We start from the raw sequence: 23,610 nt of genomic DNA, 5'->3' as shown, positions 1-23,610 counted from the left end.
AATTGAAAAAAAAAAAAAAAAAAACTACAGTACACAGGAATAATGAGCTTGAGGCGTCAACTGCAACTTAATTCCTGGACGTTCTGGGTCATCAGATAAATGGTCATCGTGCAATTCATTTCGCCGCTTCTGCTTCGTTTCATCATATTCAACATCTTCACCTTCCCGTTCAACTTGGCGTAGCTGCTCAACCTTATAAACTCCGAACCCACAAGGTTTGGTGCTTTCAACAGCTGATCCGACCTCACTTCCATGGTCACCTTCATCCTTCGCGTGCTCCTCTTCTTCACCCGTCCGCCGGGAATCTGGCCCTCCCCTAACACAGCGTTCAAGTAGGAGAAGGTAAGCGTGCTGTCGTCGAATTTGAACTCACCCCAGTTCCGGTTACTGATAGCAAGCTGGTTGGTCACAGTGACGTTGTAGGAGGAGGATGAAAAAATCTGGGTGAGGTTGCCTGCACCGTCGACGGTGATGGACGTCAACTGGATATCGGGATCCTTGAAGCGAAACACGGTGAGTGCGAGCACGGAAAATATGACGATGTGAAGCAAGAAGAGGGCAGTGATGATGCCACAACATTGGACGGTGAATCGCCGGCGCTGCAACTGTTTTGAATTGGATTGGAAGGTGAAAAGGTAAGCTTCATCAGTGGTGGTGGGAGGTGGGGTGTGATAGATGTGATCCTTCCTGTCGGACATGGCCGGTATTGAGATCAGAGGTGGTCAATGATAATCAGCTCTCTCACCTCAGCTCCAAATCAGTGAACGAGGAGGATTAATGGAGGAACAAAGGATAGTGCATGTAAATTGTAAGGGTTTGTTTGTTGATTGTTAGTAGTCAATTAGTACACATGATCTCAAAAAGAAAAAAGAATAATGGCGTGGTTGGAACGGTTATCGGAAAGGACTACAATGTGTGGTCAACATGGAGAAGAAATGAATAAAAATTGACTGGCACCTTTCAATTTTCATATGTGCTTGTCAAAGACTAATAAGGTGTTTGAATGGTTAATTAGTCTGCCGTGTTGGACATTTTGACGCCCAACACATTTTAAATACTAATTATGTGGAAGCTTCCCTCTTAGTCCCCGTTTGGGAGGTGCAGCGGATTCTGGCTAATGTTTTAAAAACTGATCTATAAGGCTATAACGGGAACAGCTTTGGGAGCTTTGGCCATTGATTTTTGGGTCTATGGTTTGACTGTTCAGTTTGAATGAGTAGCCCATTTCAATTTGAAAAAATAAAAATAAAAAATGGTCAATATTTGGGTTAAATGGATCAATGGTTTGATCGCTTAGGTCAATGGGTTATTGACTAAATCAGCAATTTTTAATCAAAGAAGGAATAGGTAAAAACAGAATCAATTGCCTTGACGGTTTTCAGACTGAATGGCCCAATCGTTTGGGTCAATAACGCTTCAGAAACTAGCATTATATGAGCTGAGGAATTCAGAATGTACGAGTCCATATAAACTTATCAGAGGTGCAAAATAGACTTTCTGGTCAAGCTATGTTTAGGTAACATCATCTCGGAATAATGCAATTCAATCAACGCAGAAACCCTTCCAAACAAGCTCTTAATTTGTACTTTTATTTATTAATTGATTAATTTCCTGGACTTAGACTTGATAAAAGGTTCTTGGGATCCAGACCCTAGAAAGAGACACTTGGGCCGCTTAGTAACTAATTTTAAGTATTATTTAGGGATCCAATTGGACTTGACGTACATCAGTCCAAAAATATGGGTTTGGACTGATGTACGTCTGACATAAGCCCAAAAATATCTCCTCATTGAAGGATAAATTTAAATTGATCAAAAAATATTGAAGGTTGAATTGGTAGGGCTTGTTGTATTGAGAATTGACCACATAAGCCCGCCAATTTTGCGTAGGTCCCTAAAAGGATATGGTATTCAGTCAGTGCCTAGGTCCCCATGAAATAAAGCATAGAAGTGAGCAATGTGCCACAGCCCAGTCTTGTATTGGGAATATGTCCCAATGACAGTACAGGAAATGATGAGACATCACCGAGAAATATTCCCAATATAAGGCCGAGATGTGCTGTGGGGCGCAGGTGTGAACTCTCCTCTCTCTCATTGAACAATTGAGCAATGTGGACCCAATCCTACAAATAATTAGAATGGATAAGCCAGATCCAACAGTCAACTACTGTCTAGAAAGATGAGTTAGGATTCATATTATGAGATTTTTGGTAAAAGTTGTAGTGCAAACTACTGTCCTAACATAGGACCAACAATGTAACACAATAAGTTTACGAAAATTGATATAAATCTCACAAATACAATAGCAACACTAAATTTAAGGTTGAAATAGACACAGATAAGGTATAAATATATAACAACTGCATATTTTAATGATACAAAGGAAGAAACAAATTACAACTATTATAATGGAATATACAAATATGTCATACAATTTTATTGATAAATGTTTTGTAAATTATAAATATATTGTCATTTAATGTAAACTAAAACTTCAATTAATCATTTATAAAAAATATAGTATTAACTTAAAAATATATCATATATGATAAGATTTCTAAGATACACACTATATGCAAATTTTGATACAAATATGGATTTAATAGATTATTATTCATTTCATTAAAATTTGTAGAACACTAATTTTGAAAATTATTATTTTTTATTTTTAATTAAATAAAATTATATATTATTAATCATTTGGATTACATGTAAATGCTAAATTATATAAAAGTTATTTTATTTCTTTTATTAGAATGAGATGCCAAGTTGGTCTAGTGGTCTAAGAGCATACTTTAAATGTTGGTGATATGGGTTCAAACTTCAAATAGTGCATCCCTATGTATCAGTGCACATGAGTGTGTATCGGTGTAATACAATGAAAAAGTTTTCTTGTGTGATAGGACAAGTGGCATGCTCTAGTCATATTAGAAGCATCTTGAGAGTACATCCAAAGTCCTCCCTTGTGACCCCCAATGAGATACAATCATGCTAGCAATGTAATTATCAAAAAGCATTAAGTGATATTAATCTCGCTTTAGTACCTAAACTTTAAAATGTGCCACAATAGTATTTGAACTCTTGAAAATTACCAATCTAGTCCATAATCGTTAATTGGCATTAGATGTCATGTGAAATGACACAAATACCCTTTAAGTTTTGAATAGGCAAGAGAAACATAATTTTGAAATGGATAAAATAGCCATGTTTAAATTCCTTTTCATTGTGATTAGGCACCATTGTTCACTTTATTCCCTAACCTTTCTGCCAAAGAACTACTGTTTCCCGCCAAAGAAATTACATGTGAAAACATTACCTAAGAAGATAATATCATTGTCAAGGAATAGGCATTTAGACTATCGTTGTTGCAATCCTTTTCTCAGTTATTCAATCCATAATCAAGGTGAAATGGTATAAAAAATATTAAAAATGATAGTTTTGGAATTTAAAGTGAAGTTCAGGTAAAATGGTGGGTACTAAATTAGCAGTTTTTGGGAGTTCAGGTATTGCAATGGCACTGGCGTTCAAGTACTAAATTGAAACTAGTCCTACAGTACATGGTACTAATATGCAATTTACACTTAATTTAATGATGAATATGAATGCCACATATCCAATCGCACACCCTTCCAACACAACTAGAGCATGCAACTTGTCCCTTCACCAGAAGAAACAAGGCGTCTGTTCGGAACCATTGCTGTTGCTCCAGAAAACGGTGCCACGTCAGTGCCATGTAGGAAAAAAGTGTGCTGCAGAAAACAGCCATCTGTTTGGAACTGTTTTTCCATAGAAAACGGTGCTCCAAGCCACGCCTTGGAAATTGGAAAGGCATGGCTTGGAGCAACGCCAAATTTGGTGTTTCCTGGAACTGCAATTCATTGATACCAATAGGGTAGTGATGTGGCAGTGGGCAATGGGTAGAAGTGCAGAAAACATTTCTTGGAGCATTGATACCAAATAAAAAAAATTATTGTTGGTACAGGAAATGTCCTACCTGACAGCAACGATTCCAAAGAAAAAAGACACCATTTTCTTAAAATACGATGCTGGAAGCCACACATCAATAGCACCGCTGCAAATGCATAATCGATGCGAAGATGTATATGCAAAACCAATGGAAAACATGTGCAAAATCTGAGACACCATTGAGAGGCTGAATCATGACTTTTGAATTTTGATATTTAATTTTTAAATCCAACAGTTAAGATCAAGAGATAATTTAAATGTTAATAATCATTAATTATTAATGGAGGAACAAAGGTATGCCTCATCAGTGGTGATGGGAGGTGGGATGTGATAGATGTGATCCTTCTTGTCGGACATGGCCGGTATTGAGATCAGAGTCGCTCGGCTGTCTCACCTCAGCTCCAAATCAGTGAATGAGGAGGATTAATGGAGGAACAAAGGATAGTGTATGTGTTAATTGTAAGTGTTTGTTTGTCGATTGTTAGTAGTCAACTAGTACACATGATCTCAAAAAGAATAAAAAGGAAATGGCGTGGTTGGAACGGTTATTGGAAAGGACTACAATGTGTGGTCATTGTGGAGAAATGAATAAAAATTGACTGGCACCTTTCAATTTTCATCTGTGCTTGTCAAAGACTATACGGTGTTTGAAAGGTTAATTAGTCTTCTGTGTTGGACATTTTGATACCCAACACATTTTCAATACTAATGTGGAAGCTTCCCGTTTGAGAGGCATTTCACGCAGCGGCTTCTGGCTAATGTTTAAATTTGTTGTTTGGGTCAAATTGGTTAAAACTGTTGTTCAACGATTTTCAATGAAAGAATGAGTGGATAAAAATGGAATCAGTTGTTTGGATGGTTTTTAGGCAGAATGGCACAATCGTTCGGATCAACGATGGTTCAGAAACCATACTTCTAATATGATATGAGCTGAGGGATTCAGAATGTGTGAGTCCAAATAGGTGGTGTTTGGTATCGTGGTTATCCATGATATATTGTGTTTCAAAACACACTACAGTCATTTTCATCATTTGGTTCAGTGTGGTGTGGACCGAACCACAATATCTTGTGGAACAGTCCACACTATATCACAAAATCTCATCCACAGGTAAGAATGGAATGCTCCACGCCACGGTGAAAAACTCTAAAGCCATTGATTCTCTACTTCGCATCATTATTCCATACTAATAAATATTATTGTTGTGGCTCTCTTTTTTAGGAAACCATTGTAGCTCTTGCTCTCCCATCAGTCTGCCTTGCCACTAGAAGAAGATGGCCAACACCAGTCAAAGTTACCCCAGTTCATTGAACATCTGTTCATCAACTATTTAAATAGATTGTTCATCTGTAATTTTTTGTCATATATGTTTATTTGGGATTGAACCACTGTTATCTTATGTTAATACATTGAACAATCGGCCTGTTCCGATAGAAAAAAATGAAAAAGATAAAAAGCAGTCAACTGTTGAATAATTCAACCACCTGGGTCAGCGGTTTACTAACTAAATCAATGTTTTTTTGGCTAAAATTCAGTTTTGGAAAAAAACGGAACCGGTCACCTTACCGGTTCCTAGTTTTTTTGGTCTGACCGTTCGAACCGAATGGTCAACCCGTTCTGAAAGAAAAATAAAATAAAAAAAAAAAACAAATAATGGTCAAAACCGTTGAATGATTCGTGCAAGGCTCAAAGTATCAACACGTATCGGCCCGTATCGGATGATACATATCATTCCAAGACCTCTCTGATACGTCCCTACAGTGGGTGTATCGGGGGTTTGACTGGTTCAGGGGGTGGAGGAGCCTAAACTGGCCCCCCTAAACCAGTTTTGAAAAAAAAAAAAAGTTAAAAAAAGGTATCGATTCGACCGATACGCCGATAGAACCTTAACAATTCAACTGCTCGGGTCAACGGTTTGTTGACCAAATCAACATTTTATGGCCAAAATCCAGTTTTGACGAAAAATGGAACCGATTCCTGTTTTTCTAGTTTGACCGTTCAAACCGAACGATTAGCCCGTTTTGAAAAAAAATAAAAAATAAAAAATAAAAAACAGTTAAAACCATTGGACGGTTCAAACGGTTCAACCGCCTGAGTTACCAGTTTGTTGACCAATCAAAGTTTTTCTGGCCAAAATCCAATTTTGGCAAAAAACGAAACTGGTCACCTGATCAGTTCCCAATTTTTTCAGTGCGACCGTCTGATCCGGCCCGATTTTAAAAACCATGGAAAAAGAAATAACATTTAATTGGATAAATGTATATTTTAATATTTATTATTTTACATAAATAAATAGTAGTAGTGTCAAATTGTCAATAACTTCATAAAACAATGTTTTGAATATTATTAGTCATGGTTAATTATTAGTAATTAGTAACAATATTATTAATTGTTATCAAATATCATAAATATTATTATTAATATTGTTAATTATTGTTAACATTATTTTGTTAATCATTAATTATTAATATTAATAATTATTTTTTAATTATTATTACTAATTTTAGTTAATATTAATATCATTATTTGCTATTAAATATTATTAATATTATTGTTAGTATTACTAATTATTAATAATATTATTTTTATTAATTATTATTTTTTTTGTAATTTATTAATGTTTTACTATTATATATATTACTAAAAAATAAAATATTGTGTTTTAATGATTAACGACATAGATAATCTCACATATTGTAGTTGAGATGCATGGAATCAAACACAAGATGTGGACAGAAATGTGACACACCTTGCAGAACACCCATTAAGGTGTGGTATGGATCAGTACACACATTTTTGTTCATGGTGCAAAACAACTATTTTGTTGGGGTGTGATGTGTTTTCATCCCCACCACACCTATGGTGTGGATGAGATGAAAACACACCACCCAATTTCTCATCTACGTTATAGGAACACTCCCATAGCCTTATCAAGTAACCAAAGCTGCAAAATAGACTTTTTGGTCAAGCTATGTTTAGGTAACATCTCGGAATAACGCAGTTCAATCAATGTAGAAGCCCTTCCAAACAGGCTCGTAATTTCTACTTTGTTTTATTTTAATTGTGATTGCCAAATCCTAGACTTAGACTTGATAAAAGGTTCTTGGAATCCAGACCCAATACCAGATCTGCTCCTCACACCTGAGGCGCCTCACACGCACATCCTACCATGCATTGGGAACATCTCCCATACTTGTTGGTTATTATTCCTGGGAGATGCTCCCAATGCACGGTAGATGAGACTGTGAGGCGCCGATTTGTGAGGAGCAGATCCATCTTCTCCAGACCCTAGAAAGAGACACTTGGACCGCCTAGTAACTAATTTTAGTATTAGACTAGTAGTTATGAGTCCAATTGGACTTGACGTACAGCAGTCCAAACCCATATCTCCTCACTTAGGCGGGAGGGACCTAGGGCTAAATTCAGTCCAAATTATCATAATTTACTCAAACCAAACCCTGCCATACAAATAATACAATGGTTGCATAATATAGACCACCCGGAAAGGTTTGTATACTTTACACTCATTCCTTTTTTGGATTTTGAGATGGGAAAATTGGTTAATGGGGTTTTGATTCATATTGATTAAGATATTCATATTTTTTTTTAGATTTATATAAAATTCATGAAAATTTTATTTTCTCTAGTAATTAATTTTTGTACTTAAAAGAAAAATTGCTAACATTTGAATGGAATAAAATTACCCTTTTCGATAATGACTTTTATGACTAAATTAAACGGTCCTTGTCTTTTTTACCTAAAAAAATAAAAGAATATAAATAAATATCTGAATAAATTAATTAATTTATCCGGATAACTTCCCAAGAAAAGGGGCTTTGTAGGACTTAACTATGAGGTGCCACGAAATATATCGATTTCCGTCTCCATCTTTCATGTAGTTTAACAAACTTGACCCAGTGCAGCCCAAGCCCAGACTGATAGCCCATACTAGCTCTTGAATATATGATACAGTTAACTTATCCCAGCGAGTCTATTTTGGTTTGCTGACTAAAATAGGAATCATTTAAAACGACCCAGAAAAAATTGAAGGGTGAATTGGTAGGGTTTGTTGTATTTAGAATTGACCAATCTTGCCTAGGTCACTAAAAGCTCTCTATCTCATTCAATCCATTGAACAATTGAACAATGTGGACCCAATCTTACAAATAATTAGAACGGGTAGGCCAGATCCAGATCAAACAGTCAACAATAGCGGAAGAAAAAAACATAATAATAATTTCTAACACTAAACTCGAGTTGGAGTGTAAGGCCTCATTTTTAGAGAACGCCTAGAAAGACAAGTTAGGATTCATATTATGAGATTTTTGGTAAAAGTTGTAGTGCCAACTACTGTCCCAACATGGGACAATAAGATCAAGGAAAATTGATACAAATCTCACAAATACAGTAGCAACACTAAATTTAAGGTTGAAACTAGCAATGTTTAATTGGCATTAGATGACATGTGAAAGGATATAAATACCCCTCAATAAGAGAATCATAATTTTGAAATGGCCAAAATGGTCATGTTTAAATTCCTTTTCATTGTGATTAGGCACCACTGTTCACTTTATTCCCTAGTCTTACTTTCTGCCAAAGAACTAGTGCTTCCCGCCAAAGAAATTACATGTGAAAACATCACCTAAGAAGACAATATCATTGTCAAAGAAGAGGCATTTAGACTATTGTTGTTGTAATCCTTTTTTCAGTTATTAAACCCATAACAAATGTAGGTTTAGACTTACCACTATTGCTAGAGAAGGTGAGTAATTCTTGCTGTTGTTGAGGAAGACAATCGAGGTAAAATGGTCTAGAAAATATTAAAAATGTAGTTTTGGCATTTAAAAAAAAAATAATTCACATGTGATACAAATAACTGATGGGCTTTTAATGGTAGGTACTAAATTAGCAGTTTTCGGGAGTTCAGATATTGCAATGGCACTGAAGTTCAGGTACTAAAATGAAACTAGCCTCAAAGTATAGGGTACTAATATGCAATTTACCCTTGATTTAATGATGAATATAGATGCCACATGTCCCATCACACACCCTTCCAACACAACTAGAGCATGCAACTTGTCCCTTCACAAGAGGAAACAAGATGTATATGCAAAACCAATGGGAACCAATGGGAAGACCATTGAGAGGCTGAATCATGACCTTTGATATTTAGGCTGTGTTTGGAAACAATGCAAATGGAGTGTAAATCCTAGTTTAGGGTAAATTTGCACTCTGGTTCACTTTTGATTGAGAGGCTAAATCATGACCTTTGATATTTAGGTTGTGTTTGGAAGCGATGCAAATGGAGTGTAAATCCTAGTTCAGGGTAAATTTGCACTTAGGGTAAATTTGTCAGTGCAAAACTAACCCAATTTTATAATTTATATGATCTGTTTTACACTACATATTTGCAATCACACTTATTTGCATCATTTCCAAACGCAGCCTTAATTTATAATCTAACAATTATAATTTGATCAGGTGTGATCAAGAGACACAATTTAATTGTTAATAATCATTAATTATTAAAATAATTAACTAATAATGAACACCTATTTAATTCAATTTTGAGACTCCATAATTAGCGAAAATGATGCAAGTCAAGATAGTTTTGCACAGTTCATATACACGTTCTCTTGTCTTTCTCAATCAAATTAATATTGTTTCGTCGAAGGTTTTCTTAGAGATTATTCAACTTTATTAGTTATAGTTTCTCACATAGGGTTTTATTGTATCCTAGAAGCAAATTTGCCTAGAACCCAACAACAAAACTTAATTTATCAAATGGGGGCAAATAGTGTCCTAATGACAGTATCTTTAAATACTCCTCAAAACTTCACCTCCAATTTCCTAAGATAAATATGCAATAGAGTGAGACCCCAAACTTGTTACTTCTTTATTATTATTATTATTATCCACTTATTACTAATAAAGCTCCATCCAATTTCATTCTTCTCTTTTATTTCTTTTTTACAATTTATTTTTTCATTTTTCTTTCTTCCTATTTGAGCTACATATTGATATCATAGGTACATCAAACGGGGCGGGGACTAGCAAGATAGGCTTAACCGTTGTTCCATTACTTTTCATGTGGGAGTAGAATAAATGTGCAGGGACATGTGTAATCTCTGGTTATGTTGGAAGTGTGTTGGAAGTATTTGTATCAGGAGAAGATTTAGACTCATAAGGTAGTGCAGAATATGTGAAAACAATAGAATGAACAACAACCATATTAGTTATTCTAAGAGGGTGTTTTGTACACCCTACACCATAGTCTATAGTTGTTATGAATTATGGACAAATTATGTCCATTGAAACAATTTACACCCATTGGGGCATTCTATAGGTGTGGTGTGAACTAGTCTACACCATACCTTCTGATTTCATGCATCTCACACAACTTGTGAGATGATCTATACAATTGATCATGAAAGAAAAATTCTTACAGTTTAAACCCAAAATAAATTACAAAAAGGAATTAGTAAATTCATATTAATAAAAAACATTTACATTTGGTAATAAAAATGGTTTTAAAAATACTATAAAAATTAAAATTATATTGATAATTTTTTAAAAATTTAATAAAATTATCTTGTAAAATTATTGAAATATTTAAAATTATAAAAAATAAAAAAACTTATTAAAAATTAACATAAAAGCATAACAAGAATATTTATGAACAAAAAGAGCAATAAAAATACTGGTTCACATAAGCATAACATCAAAATGTTTGTTCCACTGGTCATACATACTAGTGTATGGATAAACCACAAAAAAAGCCAAAATTACAACTAATATTTAAACAAAAATAACTAAACCACTATAGTATGACAAATATGAAGAGTGGTGCAAAGTATATTAAATCCACAACATGCAAGAAACACAATGTTTGATTTGCGAAATTTGGCATGCCTTTATACAATATGATGCCCTATGTGTTGATCAAGGGTTGTATAATCACTGTGTGGGGCTAAGTAAGCATCATGTTTAGCAAATTCATCTACCTAGTGAAATGAATTTGAGAATTTGTCCATAATTGGCATTGCTTCTTTCCAATGACTAGTTTTATTGGTCCCTTATCACATGAGCATGAGCACACAGGTATATGTATATGTCTGTCCATACCTATATCAATTTATCAGTTCAAAGACAAGTATGAGATATAATTAATTAACAGCTTTTAAGAAAAACAACTATGATATGTACCACAAGAAAGTTCAAAATCTTAGAAACATCTCTAATACATTAACCACATTATCTACAATTAAAATTAAAATCAAAACTCAAGTTGTTCTGATTAATGTTGCTCATACATCCTATCTAGGGATGAAAGTTTTCCCCATTTCCCCGATCCCCGTGGGCATCCACCCCAAATGGGGCGGGGATGGGGATGATTCTCCCCTTGCGGGGACGAGGATAGGGAAAGTACTCCCCGCCCCGCGGGGACCTCGATCCCCGCCCCATGGGATCCCCACTAATATAGATGTCTATATGTATGTATATATATATATATATATATATATATATATATATATATATATATATATATATATATATATATTACTCTTTTTAAAAATATGGTTGAATATTTTCTAATAGGATTGTAAATTTTAATTATTTTAATTTTGTTTTTTAAATAAAATAAAAAATAAAAACAAAATGATTAACATTATAAAAAATCACGGAGAATGGGGATCCCTACCGGGATGGGGATAACCTTGTCCCCGTTAGAAGGGATGGGGAATTTTGTGGGGATAGGGATGGAGAGAAGCTCCTCGTCCCCGCCCCGCCCCATTGCCATTCCTAATCTTATTTGCCATATTGTCTTTTAAGACTAACTATTTGTATCTCTATTTGTTCATTCTCAGTAAAATCATTTTTATGGGTTTTATTTGCATGCTCGCTAGTTATATCTTCCATTGCCCATTTTTCGATGTCTTTATCATGAGAAGCCTCTTTCCTAATAAAATTATATGTGATGAAGCATGCCATTATGATGTATTGTTACATCCATAAATCGAATGATGGCAAATTTCCTTCAAGATCCCAAAACACTTCTATATAACATTCTTCAATAATGAGTGCCTATGATTAAATAATTCCTTCTTTGATTGGAATCTTCTTCTTTGTCCTCTAAAGACATTAAAATGATATCATTCCATGGAATAAGGTGTTAGATATCTAGGCCCATTGGGAAATTTAGAACCCACAAGATATACTTCACTACAAAAAACCATATACAATCATGTACATTAAATGTCGATAAACATGTTAAATAGACATATAGATTATAAATTTTGGAATCTATTACCTGCGAAAGGATGTAGAAATTCTGAATGTGGTCGAGAAATAGCTTCTATAAACACCTTTGAGTCATGTGCAAATCCTTCCTACCCTACATAAACAAAGGTAAACTATAGTTTGGATGAACATATCGTTAACACATTTGTGGTGTATTGCAACTTCCTTCCACTATATGCAACTTTCCCATCCGAAGGAACCTTTGCACTTACCATCAATTGCCCCAACACAATCCCATGTGGGCATATATATGGTCAATGTATGAATATCATATGACATATATAGATATATAAGATACTGATGGAATACTTGAAACCATGGGTGATATTTTGAAGTCTAACATGCGGTTGTACCTTTTCAAATGATGGTCGAATCAATTCTCTCCTGAGCCTACAAATTACTTTGTAATACCTCCTAAAGTGAACACTAATAGTACTTTTAAAATGTTGGAACCTAACTGCAATTATATGATATCTTTCATTGTTACCAATGATCAAAAGGAAAATAACAAGTGATTTCTCAATTGTTATATTTAGAGAGTTTGTTAAAAGGACATAATCTCTCAAGAGATTAGCAAAACTTTTAAATGCATTTCTCTCCATCCTGTGTCGTATGCCTTATCAAGGTATTTCAAGTTATTTCAATTTATCCAAGCATTCCATAAAAAATGTATGTCCACTCATCCTTGATATGCAATACGATTGTTTAACAAAGTACATGTTTTAGTGTTTCACCACTTCACTAACAAAGACAAGTTCAAAGAACTCATCATCATATTTATTCCATTCATCAAAAGGGATGATTTCTATAGAACATGATGGGACTTGATAATCACATAAATAAATTTCCATGGAGTTGTAGAATATAAAAAAAAAATACTATTAAGTCATGTTATCAAGATACCATGTAGTTTCTATTTATTCTAAACTAGGTTCATCATAGAAACATAAAACAAGAAACAAAAATGCAATACATGTCCAAGTTCAAAGAAAGACTTTTAAGTTAAATAAAACAACACAGAGAGAAAAAAACTCAATGTCTAGAGATTCTCTAAGAGTAAAAAAAAATGAGTGAACTAGGGCTTAATGTGATGTACAATATCAAAATCAAAATTTGGCAACCATCCACAAGAAATTAATGGGAATGATATATTGTGGACATGAACCAAATACTAGTATATCACATATGAATAGGACCGAAATGGTATCATCCATATACATCTAACCAAACACTACCTAAGTCCTAATGATGAAATTGGCCTCTAAGGACACTCAGGATTTCCTACTCACTTTTCCTACCCACTCTCTACCCGCCATGAATTAAAGCCACACATATTGGAGCCACACATCTCTACATCTCTATTATGAATTGAGAGATGTGTGGCTCTAATTCATGGGGGGTAGAGAGTGGGTAGGAAAAGTGAGTAGGAAATCTGGGTTCCTCTAAGGAGAGGTGATTTGAAAATAACATACAATTTGCAATCAGAGATGTAATGCACAAAGGAGCAAAACTTTCCTTCAACAAGGATTTGATAATGATGTGATCACTTCTATTTGTAGCCCTAGATTCAAATCAGTATAATTCATACAAAATTAGTCCAAGGTAGACAGTCTAATCTATCTGAAGTCTATTGGTTCTTGGTCCTTAATTATACACATAAGGTGATTGCCATCTTCTTTAATTGCCATTGGTATACAATATAGCATACAACCATCACGATGGATCGCATTCTTTGGACCCTTCGGGACCAGTCTCTCTGTTCTTCTATTTTCTTTTTATTTTATTCTCCTCTGCAACCATATTGATCAAAAAAATTTGAGAACGGGGCAAGCAGGGGGATTCAGTCTCTGTTTACTTTCCTCCTCCCTACCTCTCCCTCTTCCTCATTTCTTCTGAGAAGATAATTGAATAATACCTGTGAAACCACCATCAACCCCAAACTCGATTGTCATCCCCTGTATTGAGCCTTCATATAACAAATGGCATCATCCCCATCTACTGTCGATAGTGGCACATCATTGATCCATTCGGGACTCATTCTCCTTCCCTTAACAATGGTAGATCTGCAAAATCATTAAACCGCAGATTCAGTGGTTTAATTGCATCCCTGTTTTGACTTGGTTGAATGTGATACATGAACAGGGGAATATGCAACACTATTTTCACTAAGTTGGATGGTTCAAACGGTGGTCTGGGTTTGTTGTATTTGCTCAACTAAGAAGTTAGAAAGAGGAATAAGAAAGAGGGCGGGAGAAAAAGAATAAGAGAGGGAGAGGATGAACGACCAGTGGTTGTTAAGAAGGAATCAGTTAAGGAGAGAGAGGTGGAAGAAAAGGGAATTGCAATTGCGCTACTTGCCTCAGGCAGGATGTTGAAGACGACGAACCTAATTGCGGTTAAATCTACCCAAAATTCTTAAGATGATGTGATAAGATTTCATTGGAGGGTTCATGTAAAATGTGGATCAGAGGCCATAGAATGCAAGCTCCATTATTATAATCCAAACGCCATAATAAGTGTATATATATGGAGACTGTATTGGGTCTCTTTATTTCAAATCAAACAAGAGAAAACAGAGACTATATATAACAAATCCAAATATAGCTTATACCAAAGCTTATTAATTATGTATTATCACTCGCAGCTCAATTTCTGAGTGGTTTTGTCTCTCAAATTAACCATGAAGCTACACTTCATTTCTGCGGTTTTACGTTTCTTCATTATCTTAATCAGGTGCACCTTCCCACTCAACTTAGCATAACTGGTGAAGCTCAGAAACCCAGAGTCTATATCCGTTCTGAGGTTCTCCAAACCCAAAGCATCATCTGACATCCGTTGCGATGTGACTTCCATTGTAACATCCATCCTTTTGGTCTTCCGTGCCTTAGCCCGAGCCCTGGGAATCAAGGCCTCGCCCACGGCCACGCCCCGGTAGGAGATGATCGCCGTGCTGTTGTCGAATTTGAAGTGGCCGAAGTTCTTATTCTTCACGGAGACCTGAGCGACCACTGTCATGCTGAAGGAAGGGGACACCGTGCCGGCGGTAGTGTTGGGGTTGAGGTTTAGGTTATCGACGGTGACGCTACTCAACTTAACACTGGGAGTTTTGATCTTGAGCACTGTCAATGCGAACACAAGGATAATTATGGTCTGAAACACAACAAATGCGGCAATATAAGCAAAGCACTTGACGTTTCGCTTGCGGCGAAGCTCCTTGGCTTCCAGCGTGTTTCTGGTCGATTCTTCATCGCTTCTTGCTGTTTGTGAGGCAGGTGCTAGGGGATAGACCTGATCCTTCTCAGCCATTATCAGTAGTTTATTAGTTGTTGGATGAGCGAGTTCTGATCAGTTCTCAATTCTCACAGGGTGGAATTAAGGATGACAAGTGGCGAGTGTTGGGGATGGTGGGTGGTTTGCTTTGCTATGAGTAGTGTATATATACTATATAGTTAACGCTGCGACCATTGAAGATTGAGATAATGTTACTTTTCTAGACAACGTGTACTTGCCCAAACGCGTCCTTACGTAATGATTCTTTGACTTGGAGATGGCCCAGGGTAAATTCCTTGCTACTTCTATCTATAGTTTGATTTTTGAGTTTGTGTTTATATGAAATTCTAATAGTGATGCTATAGAAGTTTCTATATGTTCACAAAGCTTGGAATCTGTTCATCTTTATAATATATACTTCGTATCGTATTGGATTTTTTTTTCTTTTTTATTCTACATAAGGATAGGATTATGTCTTATATTCAGGATTATAACGAAGTATTATCTTTTTGAATATCAACTCATACCCACCAAGTTTTCATGCACACTATAGAATACCTCATTAATTACCCCATTTCTTATCCACAAGATGCTGGTAAACAAACGAGGCCTAAGTAGAAGGGTGGATACCTTACTATTTTATTAACCATTATCGAATGAAAAAACTAAGGAAAATAGGGGAAAATATAGCCCACTTTACCCCTAACCCATAATACAAAGAACTCTCCCTCAAAATTTCTCCCAAAACCCAAGAGAGAGAACAATACAATGAAAGCTTAATTTCCATGTCTAAATCTAGGAAAATACAAATTATTTGTCTTCCTTATGAAGTCGACGTTTGAGTTTCTCCTTTTCACCTTTGGTTTGGTTTGGAAGGAGTATAAATACAAATATGTAGTGTTAAACCTTATATTTTGTATTATTATGTATGTATTTACACTGTATATATTTATATTTATACTCTTTTCAAATTGAGGAAGGAATATAAATACAAATTTATAAAATGCAAAATCTTATATTTTATATTATTTTATATATATTTGTATTTATACTCCTTCCAAATTGAGCCTTTCCAACAATCCCAACACTATTATAGAAAAATAATATTAAAACATACAAATCGAATCGGGTGGACGTATATAGAAGCCTGGTTCATGATCAGCCATAATTCTGAACGGCTTTACATGTAGTCACTAACAAACGGACACTAATTCCACCTTTGAAATCAGATGAGGTGGCGGGGTCTTGCTTCAATTAATGGACCAATATTAATCGTTTGATTGATGATAGATGGGTCATTAACCCCAAGTATTGTAGATTCTAATCCAACGGTGCAAGGAACAACATCTTTCTCAACCTCAAGTTGAATACAAATTCTCTTAACTCTCAACACAATTCATTAAAGGATAAAGGTATTATTGCTAAAGCCTAATTGGAACCCGATGTGGATGTGATTGGGAATATGATCATGTTCAAACGCGTCCATGGTCCATCCGCGTTTGATTTTTTACAATTTTTGTAGTTAACGGTCACAAACTTCCACTAGCAAAGCTTGAAAAATAAGAAATGACGACCAAAAGAGACTTTGGCTTCATGAAGAGAAACTTCTACTCAAGATTGCCAACGTAGAAAATATAACCAGCAATTCTTATCTTAATAAAATTTCATCACTAAAAATCAGTGTTTTTGAACCATCATTGATCTGGATAGTTCGACCATTTGGCTTGGGAACTTGGATGGTCAGACCATTTGGTTTAGGAACTATTCAGGCAATTGATTCTGTTTCACTCTTAATCTGTTCTTTGGCCAAAAGCCATTAACTTAGTGGGTGTTCGGTATTATGGTTAGACCATAATATATTACGTTTTGAACTGCACTACACTGAATTAAAGTATTCGCTTATCCTGTGGTGTGGATTCATCCACACTATCTCGTGGATAAGTCCACACCACAAGTCAATTTCTCATCTACATGTTTTTATCGTGGGTTGGTTCACACCACTATAGAATTTTTTATCAATAATGATCTCATGCTTTACATTTACATTTTTAATAATGTTTTCAAACTGTCGTTGATTCGGATGGCCGAACTGTTTGGCTTGGGAACTGTCCAAGCAACTATTTCCGTTTTACCCCAAACTCGGACCCTAGCCTAAACCATTATACTTGTGGTGTAGATGAAAATACATCACCTAATTTCTCATCTAACTTGATTTAAATAATGGTCTTTTTGGCTATTCTTTTTATTTTAATTTGGAACAAACTGTTAATTTGAACTGGATGATCGATTCACTGACCCAAAAACCGTGGCCAAAGCAGTTCCGATTCCAGTTTGTTGCTAAAAACCTCTGCTACTTGAGCTTTTTTTTTTTTTTATCATATTAGGAAAAATTTTTCGCCTGTATGAATGAAGCACTAGACGCTAGTGATAGACATGTAAGTATGTAACCAGCATTATATTAAATACTTCAGTTCTTTCTATCAAGCCGAGCCCCAACCAGACTACGTGCTTTCAAGGACACTTGTATTCTAAATTTAAGGAGAAAAGATATGGTTTGGTATTTCATCTTAAAAATTAAAAATAAAGAAAAAGAAAACTCTTTTTTTTTCACTCGTTTCAGCATTCTGGGTTTAAATGGTATTCAAAAATTTGAGTTTGAATTCAAGATTTAATATAATTAATTCAAATTTGGATATAACCTGATTCAATTCAATAAAATCTGAACCAATTAATATAATACATAAATTATATAAATAAAATATTTATATATTATATTTATATTAATTGGTTAAAATAATTAATGGGTTGAATGGAACCAAATATTCGAGTAATTAATTAAATTTGAATTCAAATATTAATTGATTTGATTCTAACTCATTCTGTTTACACCTCTATATAAGCATTTCCTTCTTAAAAACTAAAAAGTAGAAACTGGGGATGCCAATGGGTTAGGTTTGGCATGGGTTTGCCTCAACCCTAAGCCGACCCTACAGTGTCTCAACCCGAAACCGATCAGACCGAAACTGATACTGGCCCGACCTGACCCGTAGCATTTCAATAATATTTTTTTAACATGATTTGAAGACCTAAAATCCATTAATTTAAGTTAAGAAATTGTTTTATAGAATCTAAGATGTCATTTTTCCCATTTAAAAAAGAAAAAAAAATCAAAACCAGCATGTAAATAAATCTTAAACTTTAAAGCTATAGAGTTAAAAAGTCAAAAAGTTACAAAATACTTTGTATATATACAGGGTATTATGACCTGGAATGGCGGGTCAGACAAAACCCAAACCCGACTCGGATTGAAGAATCAAAACCCTAACCCAACCCTATAAAATCAGGTCAAACCGAATTTACTATTTAACCTGACTCATTGGCATCCCTATTAGAAACAGAAAAATCAAGGGTTTTGGATTTTGAGGAGCAAATGAGGAATGAGATGCCAAGATGTAAAAGGGTTATGTTTTCTCAGCCATATGGGGGCCTTTTTAACAAGACTTCTTAACATGAGATTTTGGTTTACCATATGATAATCTTTTGGGATAAGGGCGTTCTTTTGGCTGTAGACAAAGTCGCAATCTAGCATATATCTGGACCACATCCCTGCTGTATATATCTATCGCCATGAATACCGTATTCTTTTTTACTATTCCAAGTCTTTGGTTACTCAACTTCCAATTGGTAATCTTATTTGAATTGACCTAGCTTTGATTATTCAACCAAACATTATTGCTTCTCTCCCTTTACATCTCTCGATGATGACCACTCCGGCCAGTATTGGATAGATGGAGGAGAAGGATTGCTTCCCCATTACTCTAAGGCCCCCCTTCCCATTTGGTTCATAGGAATAGGGGGCTGGAACTGGAATGGTCTGTTCCAATTCTAACTCTTTGGTTAGGCAGAATTGGAATCCCATTCTCATTATTGTTGGAATGGTATTCTCCCATTTAAGGAAATGGTCATTTTCTGTCTCTCCTTTGGGAATAAAATCCCATTCCTCCTAATTCCAATTCCAGTTTTCATTCCTGTTTGAACCCAACAGACTATGGGAAATGATCATTCCGATTCCAATTCAGACTACAAACCAAATAGACCCTAAATTGATCTATGATCAAAGAATCAATACTTCCCCTACCACACTATGGTTTTCATATATTGTGTTGGTGCTTTGAATTCTAGTTGCAAATATGTTTTTTAATCGGGTCTAGATGAGCTGAAGACAAGAATTTACAACGAGGGCTGGGCACCCAACCGCATTGTAACACGTATTAGTTTTTGAAAAGTAATGGGAGACTCTCGGTTACTTATCTTTTGTTTTTTAAATTGATTTTTATATAAGTCAAATAATATAATTTGTTAACATTTTATCACTCTCTCTCGCTTAAAGAAGCCTAACCCCCCACTGAGAAAGAAGCAGAGCAAATCAAATGGGAGGCAGAAGCAGAGGCCCCCAGCAAGTCCTATTATAATTTCCAAGCAATCTTTTTCCGTACTCTATTACAGTATCTAACAAAAAGAAAAGGGAAAATAGCTAATGAGGCTTTAATAAGAAGGGTCATTATATCAAATTCATGTTCATCCAAATTCCCAAGATATATGTTTTATTGGCAACAAAACTAAACTTGTTGTTTCAAAGTTTTGTTTTTTTTTTCTTTGTTATAGAAACAATAGTAAATGGAGATAGGGCAGAATAATCTCGGAATTGCTCCCTTATCTGTATCGACAAATACATCTTCCAGTGTCTAAGAGTAATTAATTGAAGAGAATGCAACCCAAAGGAATCGCCTTGTTCAAGGTGCTAATTTCCACAACTAAGAATTTGGAGGGCACTTAGAAGCAACAAAAGCATTGGTTGTTGTAGAGGAACAAATCAAAGAAATTTGGGTTTCAAGGTAACACCATGGAGATTGGGAAGTCTGAAATTGGTAAAAGTGGAGAATCTGTTGAATAGAATGAGGGGATATCTCTAATATTCTTGCTGTAGTTGTTAGTGTTAAGCCTTAAGAGAAGAGGAGTTCTTCGAAGTGCTTCCATGGCTACCACCAAAGACAGAAAAACAAAACCCTTTTAACCTATTAGGTCCATTTGCTTTCTCTCCCTAGAATCTCCCTGGCATCTTTGCAATCCAATCAATAACTTTCCCGATTTTTTACAATTATATCATCTTATCATCTCAAAGTAAACCCAATTCTTCAAAATGTAACAATGATCTTTCCCATTTTTAACTAAAATTATCAGATGAATCAAATAAAAAAAACAAAAGAACAAAGAAAATAGGGAGAATGACCATTCAGCCCAGGGTTAGAATTCATAGGCCCAAAGTACAGTTGGAGTAGGTGCCAGCTCAGAATTGATGCCAATTCACGAGTGGGTATGGGTGCATAGGGTGTGGGTTTTTGAACTTTTGAATATTTATAGATTTGCAGCGGAATTCAATGTTTTGCATTAGGCCTATCTGTACTTCTCCGAAGAAAATAACAAATGAAGTGAGCTCCATTTTTCTCTCTCCTCTTTTGCAGTTCAAAAAACTAAAAAGGTAATAGAGAATTATCTACTCTCTCCTTACTTTTATATGCTAATAAATAAAGGGGAGAAATAGGAGGTGTATTACAACGCAATTTGGCGCCCAACCCACATTTATATCCAAACCCTTCGTAATCCAACTAAAACAAAGTGGAGAAATATCTGAAATTAAAATAGGAAAAATTCTCGATCAGTACCTTGTACTTTGGCTCGAGTGACAATTTGGTACCCAAACTTTAAAATGTGACAATACAATACCTGAACTTTCAAAATGTGACAATCCAGTACCTGTCGTTAACTAATCCGTCAATCAGCCATTAAGTGACATTTGAAAAGTCAAAAATACCCTAAGAATGCCATCTAATTCTCTTTATCAACCATCTAAACATTGACAATAAAATGAGCAGTCCGAAACTCTAGATTCTTCTAAACAGTGACCAACTTTTTTGAATAGAAGAGGCTAGGATTTGGGACTGTTCAGTTTTTTGTTTTAGATGGTTGATAAAGACATTTGAAGGTTATTTTTGACTTTTCAAATGTCACTTAACGACTGATTAACGGCAGGTACTAGATTGCCACATTTTGAAAGTTGAAATACTAGATTTTCACATTTTGAAAGTTGGAATGCTAGATTATCACATTTTAAAGTTTGGGCACCAAATTGTCACTTAAGCCAAAATACACAATACTGATCCAGAATTTATACTAGTTTGTAGTGGAAGTAGGCATAATTCAGATTTTTTTTAGAATCACGGAATATCAAATTTTGTAGAGTTGTCGGATCTATTGCTTATCTGAAACCGTAGAAAGATGGGAATTGCAAGTCTATACGAGTTGCAAGACTCTGGACTCGCAAGTCGTCCAGACTCGCTGTAGCCTGGAATATCACAGGTGGGACTCACTGGTCTTAGAAATCTCAAGCAACTAAACATGTTGGCAGGTTTTCGTGGAAATAATTTGAGTATAAATTCTGACTTATTTTTATTTTAAAATTTATATTATTTTATTTGATTGCAGTACAAAGAGAATTTATAATTTTCTCATTTGCGCTCTGATGCATTTGTACTAATACAAACAAAATTGCACTGTAACTAAATACACGATTAGCAATTTTGTGAGGCCGACCTGGTTTAGGGATTTTCCATATAAATATGCATGTATCTTGCACAATAGTCGGGAGTATGTGTGAGATATGAGAATGGAACTTCGGGTGTACCGTTTGTTTTTTTTTTTTTTACTTGTCATTTGTTTCTCTTGTTCCTAGTTTTGTTGGCATCACGACAAGAAACTCCCAAGTAAAAAAGACTGATACAAAGGATAAAATGCAACTACAAATCCAAATACAAATACAAAGGATAAAATATATATATATATATATATATATATATATAGTAATCTGCAGCCTAGAACATACACATATCACTGGCAATTCCAACCCTGAATCGAATTGTTCCTCAAATCAAGTGTAATGGTGCAGTTCATTTCTGCAGTTTTACGCTTCTTTATTATCTTCATCAAATGAACTTTCCCCCTCAAGTTGGCATAACTGTTCAACGTCAAAGCCCCTGATTGAATATCACTGTTCATCAGAGAATTTGAATCCCCCGACAGCCGTTCTGAGGTCATCACTTCCATTGTAACGTTCATTCTCCTGGTCTTTCGCGCCTTGACCCGTGTCTTGGGTATCAGGGCCTCGCCGACGGCCATGCCCCGGTAGGAGACTGTTGCCGTGTTGTTTTCAAATTCGAAGTGACCGAAGTTCTTATTCTTGATAGCGATTTCACCCATCAATCTCACGCTAAAGAAAGGGGAGGTTCCATTGTTGAAACTGAGGTTCTCGACGGTGACTGCCCTGAGATTAACACTGGGACTTTTGATTTTAAGCACAGTTAATGCAAATACAAGAATCACTATGGTCTGAAACACGATGAATGCGACTATATAAGCGAAACATTTGATATTACGCTTGCGACGGAGCTCCTTGGATGGCAATGCAGCCGCCGGCAGTGTAGCTGACTCTTCGTCGCGTCTGGTTGGAGCTACGGCAGATGCCGAAGGATGGGTCTGATCCTTTTCAGCCATTAGAAAGTTAGTTCTAGTGGGTGTGCCTGAGCAATATAGGATTAGGATCTTCTTTGTTTTTTTATTTTTTTTCCGATATGGGGAGGAAAGAAGGGAAGAGTACTGGGAATGGGTTGCAGATAATGGATCAGTTCTGTCCATTTATAATAGAAGAGAAAGAGTTGTTTCGTAGTATGCAAATGTGTTACTTTTCTAGATACTACAGTCTACAGAGCGTGTTGAACTGAAGCAATACTTGCAGGATTGATTCTGTCCTAAACGCGTCCACTTGGGCCCGGGCCCCTTCTTAATCTCTTGAGTTCAGGGCCAGGGTTGTCCGGTCCAGGTAGTTTCTCCATTTACGTTCAAAATTATTTGAATTTTGTAATAAATTCGCCTCAGAAGCTTCTATTGAAAAAGACAATCCAGATTAATTTCGCCCATTCATACGATGCATAAATGGGCCTTTACTTATTCACGCTTCAAGCC

The 23,610-nt window shown here is 35.5% G+C and overlaps 3 protein-coding genes across 3 annotated transcripts; all 3 read right to left on the bottom strand.

Annotated features, from left to right (window-relative positions):
* Nucleotides 1-56: 56 nt before the first annotated feature.
* Nucleotides 57-698, bottom strand: LOC148845757 (late embryogenesis abundant protein At1g64065-like). Its single transcript, XM_088955893.1, has one exon. The coding sequence runs from the start codon at nucleotides 696-698 to the stop codon at nucleotides 57-59; it is 642 nt and encodes a 213-aa protein (XP_088812019.1).
* A 14,035-nt stretch (nucleotides 699-14,733) lies between these two features.
* Nucleotides 14,734-15,657, bottom strand: LOC148845756 (late embryogenesis abundant protein At1g64065-like). Its single transcript, XM_088956321.1, has one exon. The coding sequence runs from the start codon at nucleotides 15,568-15,570 to the stop codon at nucleotides 14,899-14,901; it is 672 nt and encodes a 223-aa protein (XP_088812447.1). The 5' UTR covers nucleotides 15,571-15,657; the 3' UTR covers nucleotides 14,734-14,898.
* Nucleotides 15,658-22,438: 6,781 nt separating this feature from the next.
* LOC148845755 (late embryogenesis abundant protein At1g64065-like) lies at nucleotides 22,439-23,260 on the bottom strand. The gene has a single exon (XM_088952804.1). It carries the CDS (start codon nucleotides 23,140-23,142, stop codon nucleotides 22,480-22,482), a length of 663 nt encoding a protein of 220 aa, XP_088808930.1. The 5' UTR covers nucleotides 23,143-23,260; the 3' UTR covers nucleotides 22,439-22,479.
* Nucleotides 23,261-23,610: the final 350 nt, after the last annotated feature.

This window comes from Nelumbo lutea, chromosome 7 (genome assembly GCF_056320005.1).
Source record: "Nelumbo lutea isolate HS-2025 chromosome 7, American lotus-T2T, whole genome shotgun sequence".
In the NCBI taxonomy this organism is placed as follows: Eukaryota; Viridiplantae; Streptophyta; class Magnoliopsida; order Proteales; family Nelumbonaceae; genus Nelumbo; species Nelumbo lutea.
Note: the sequence above shows the minus strand (reverse complement) of the source record. Positions and strands in the feature narration are given on the sequence as shown.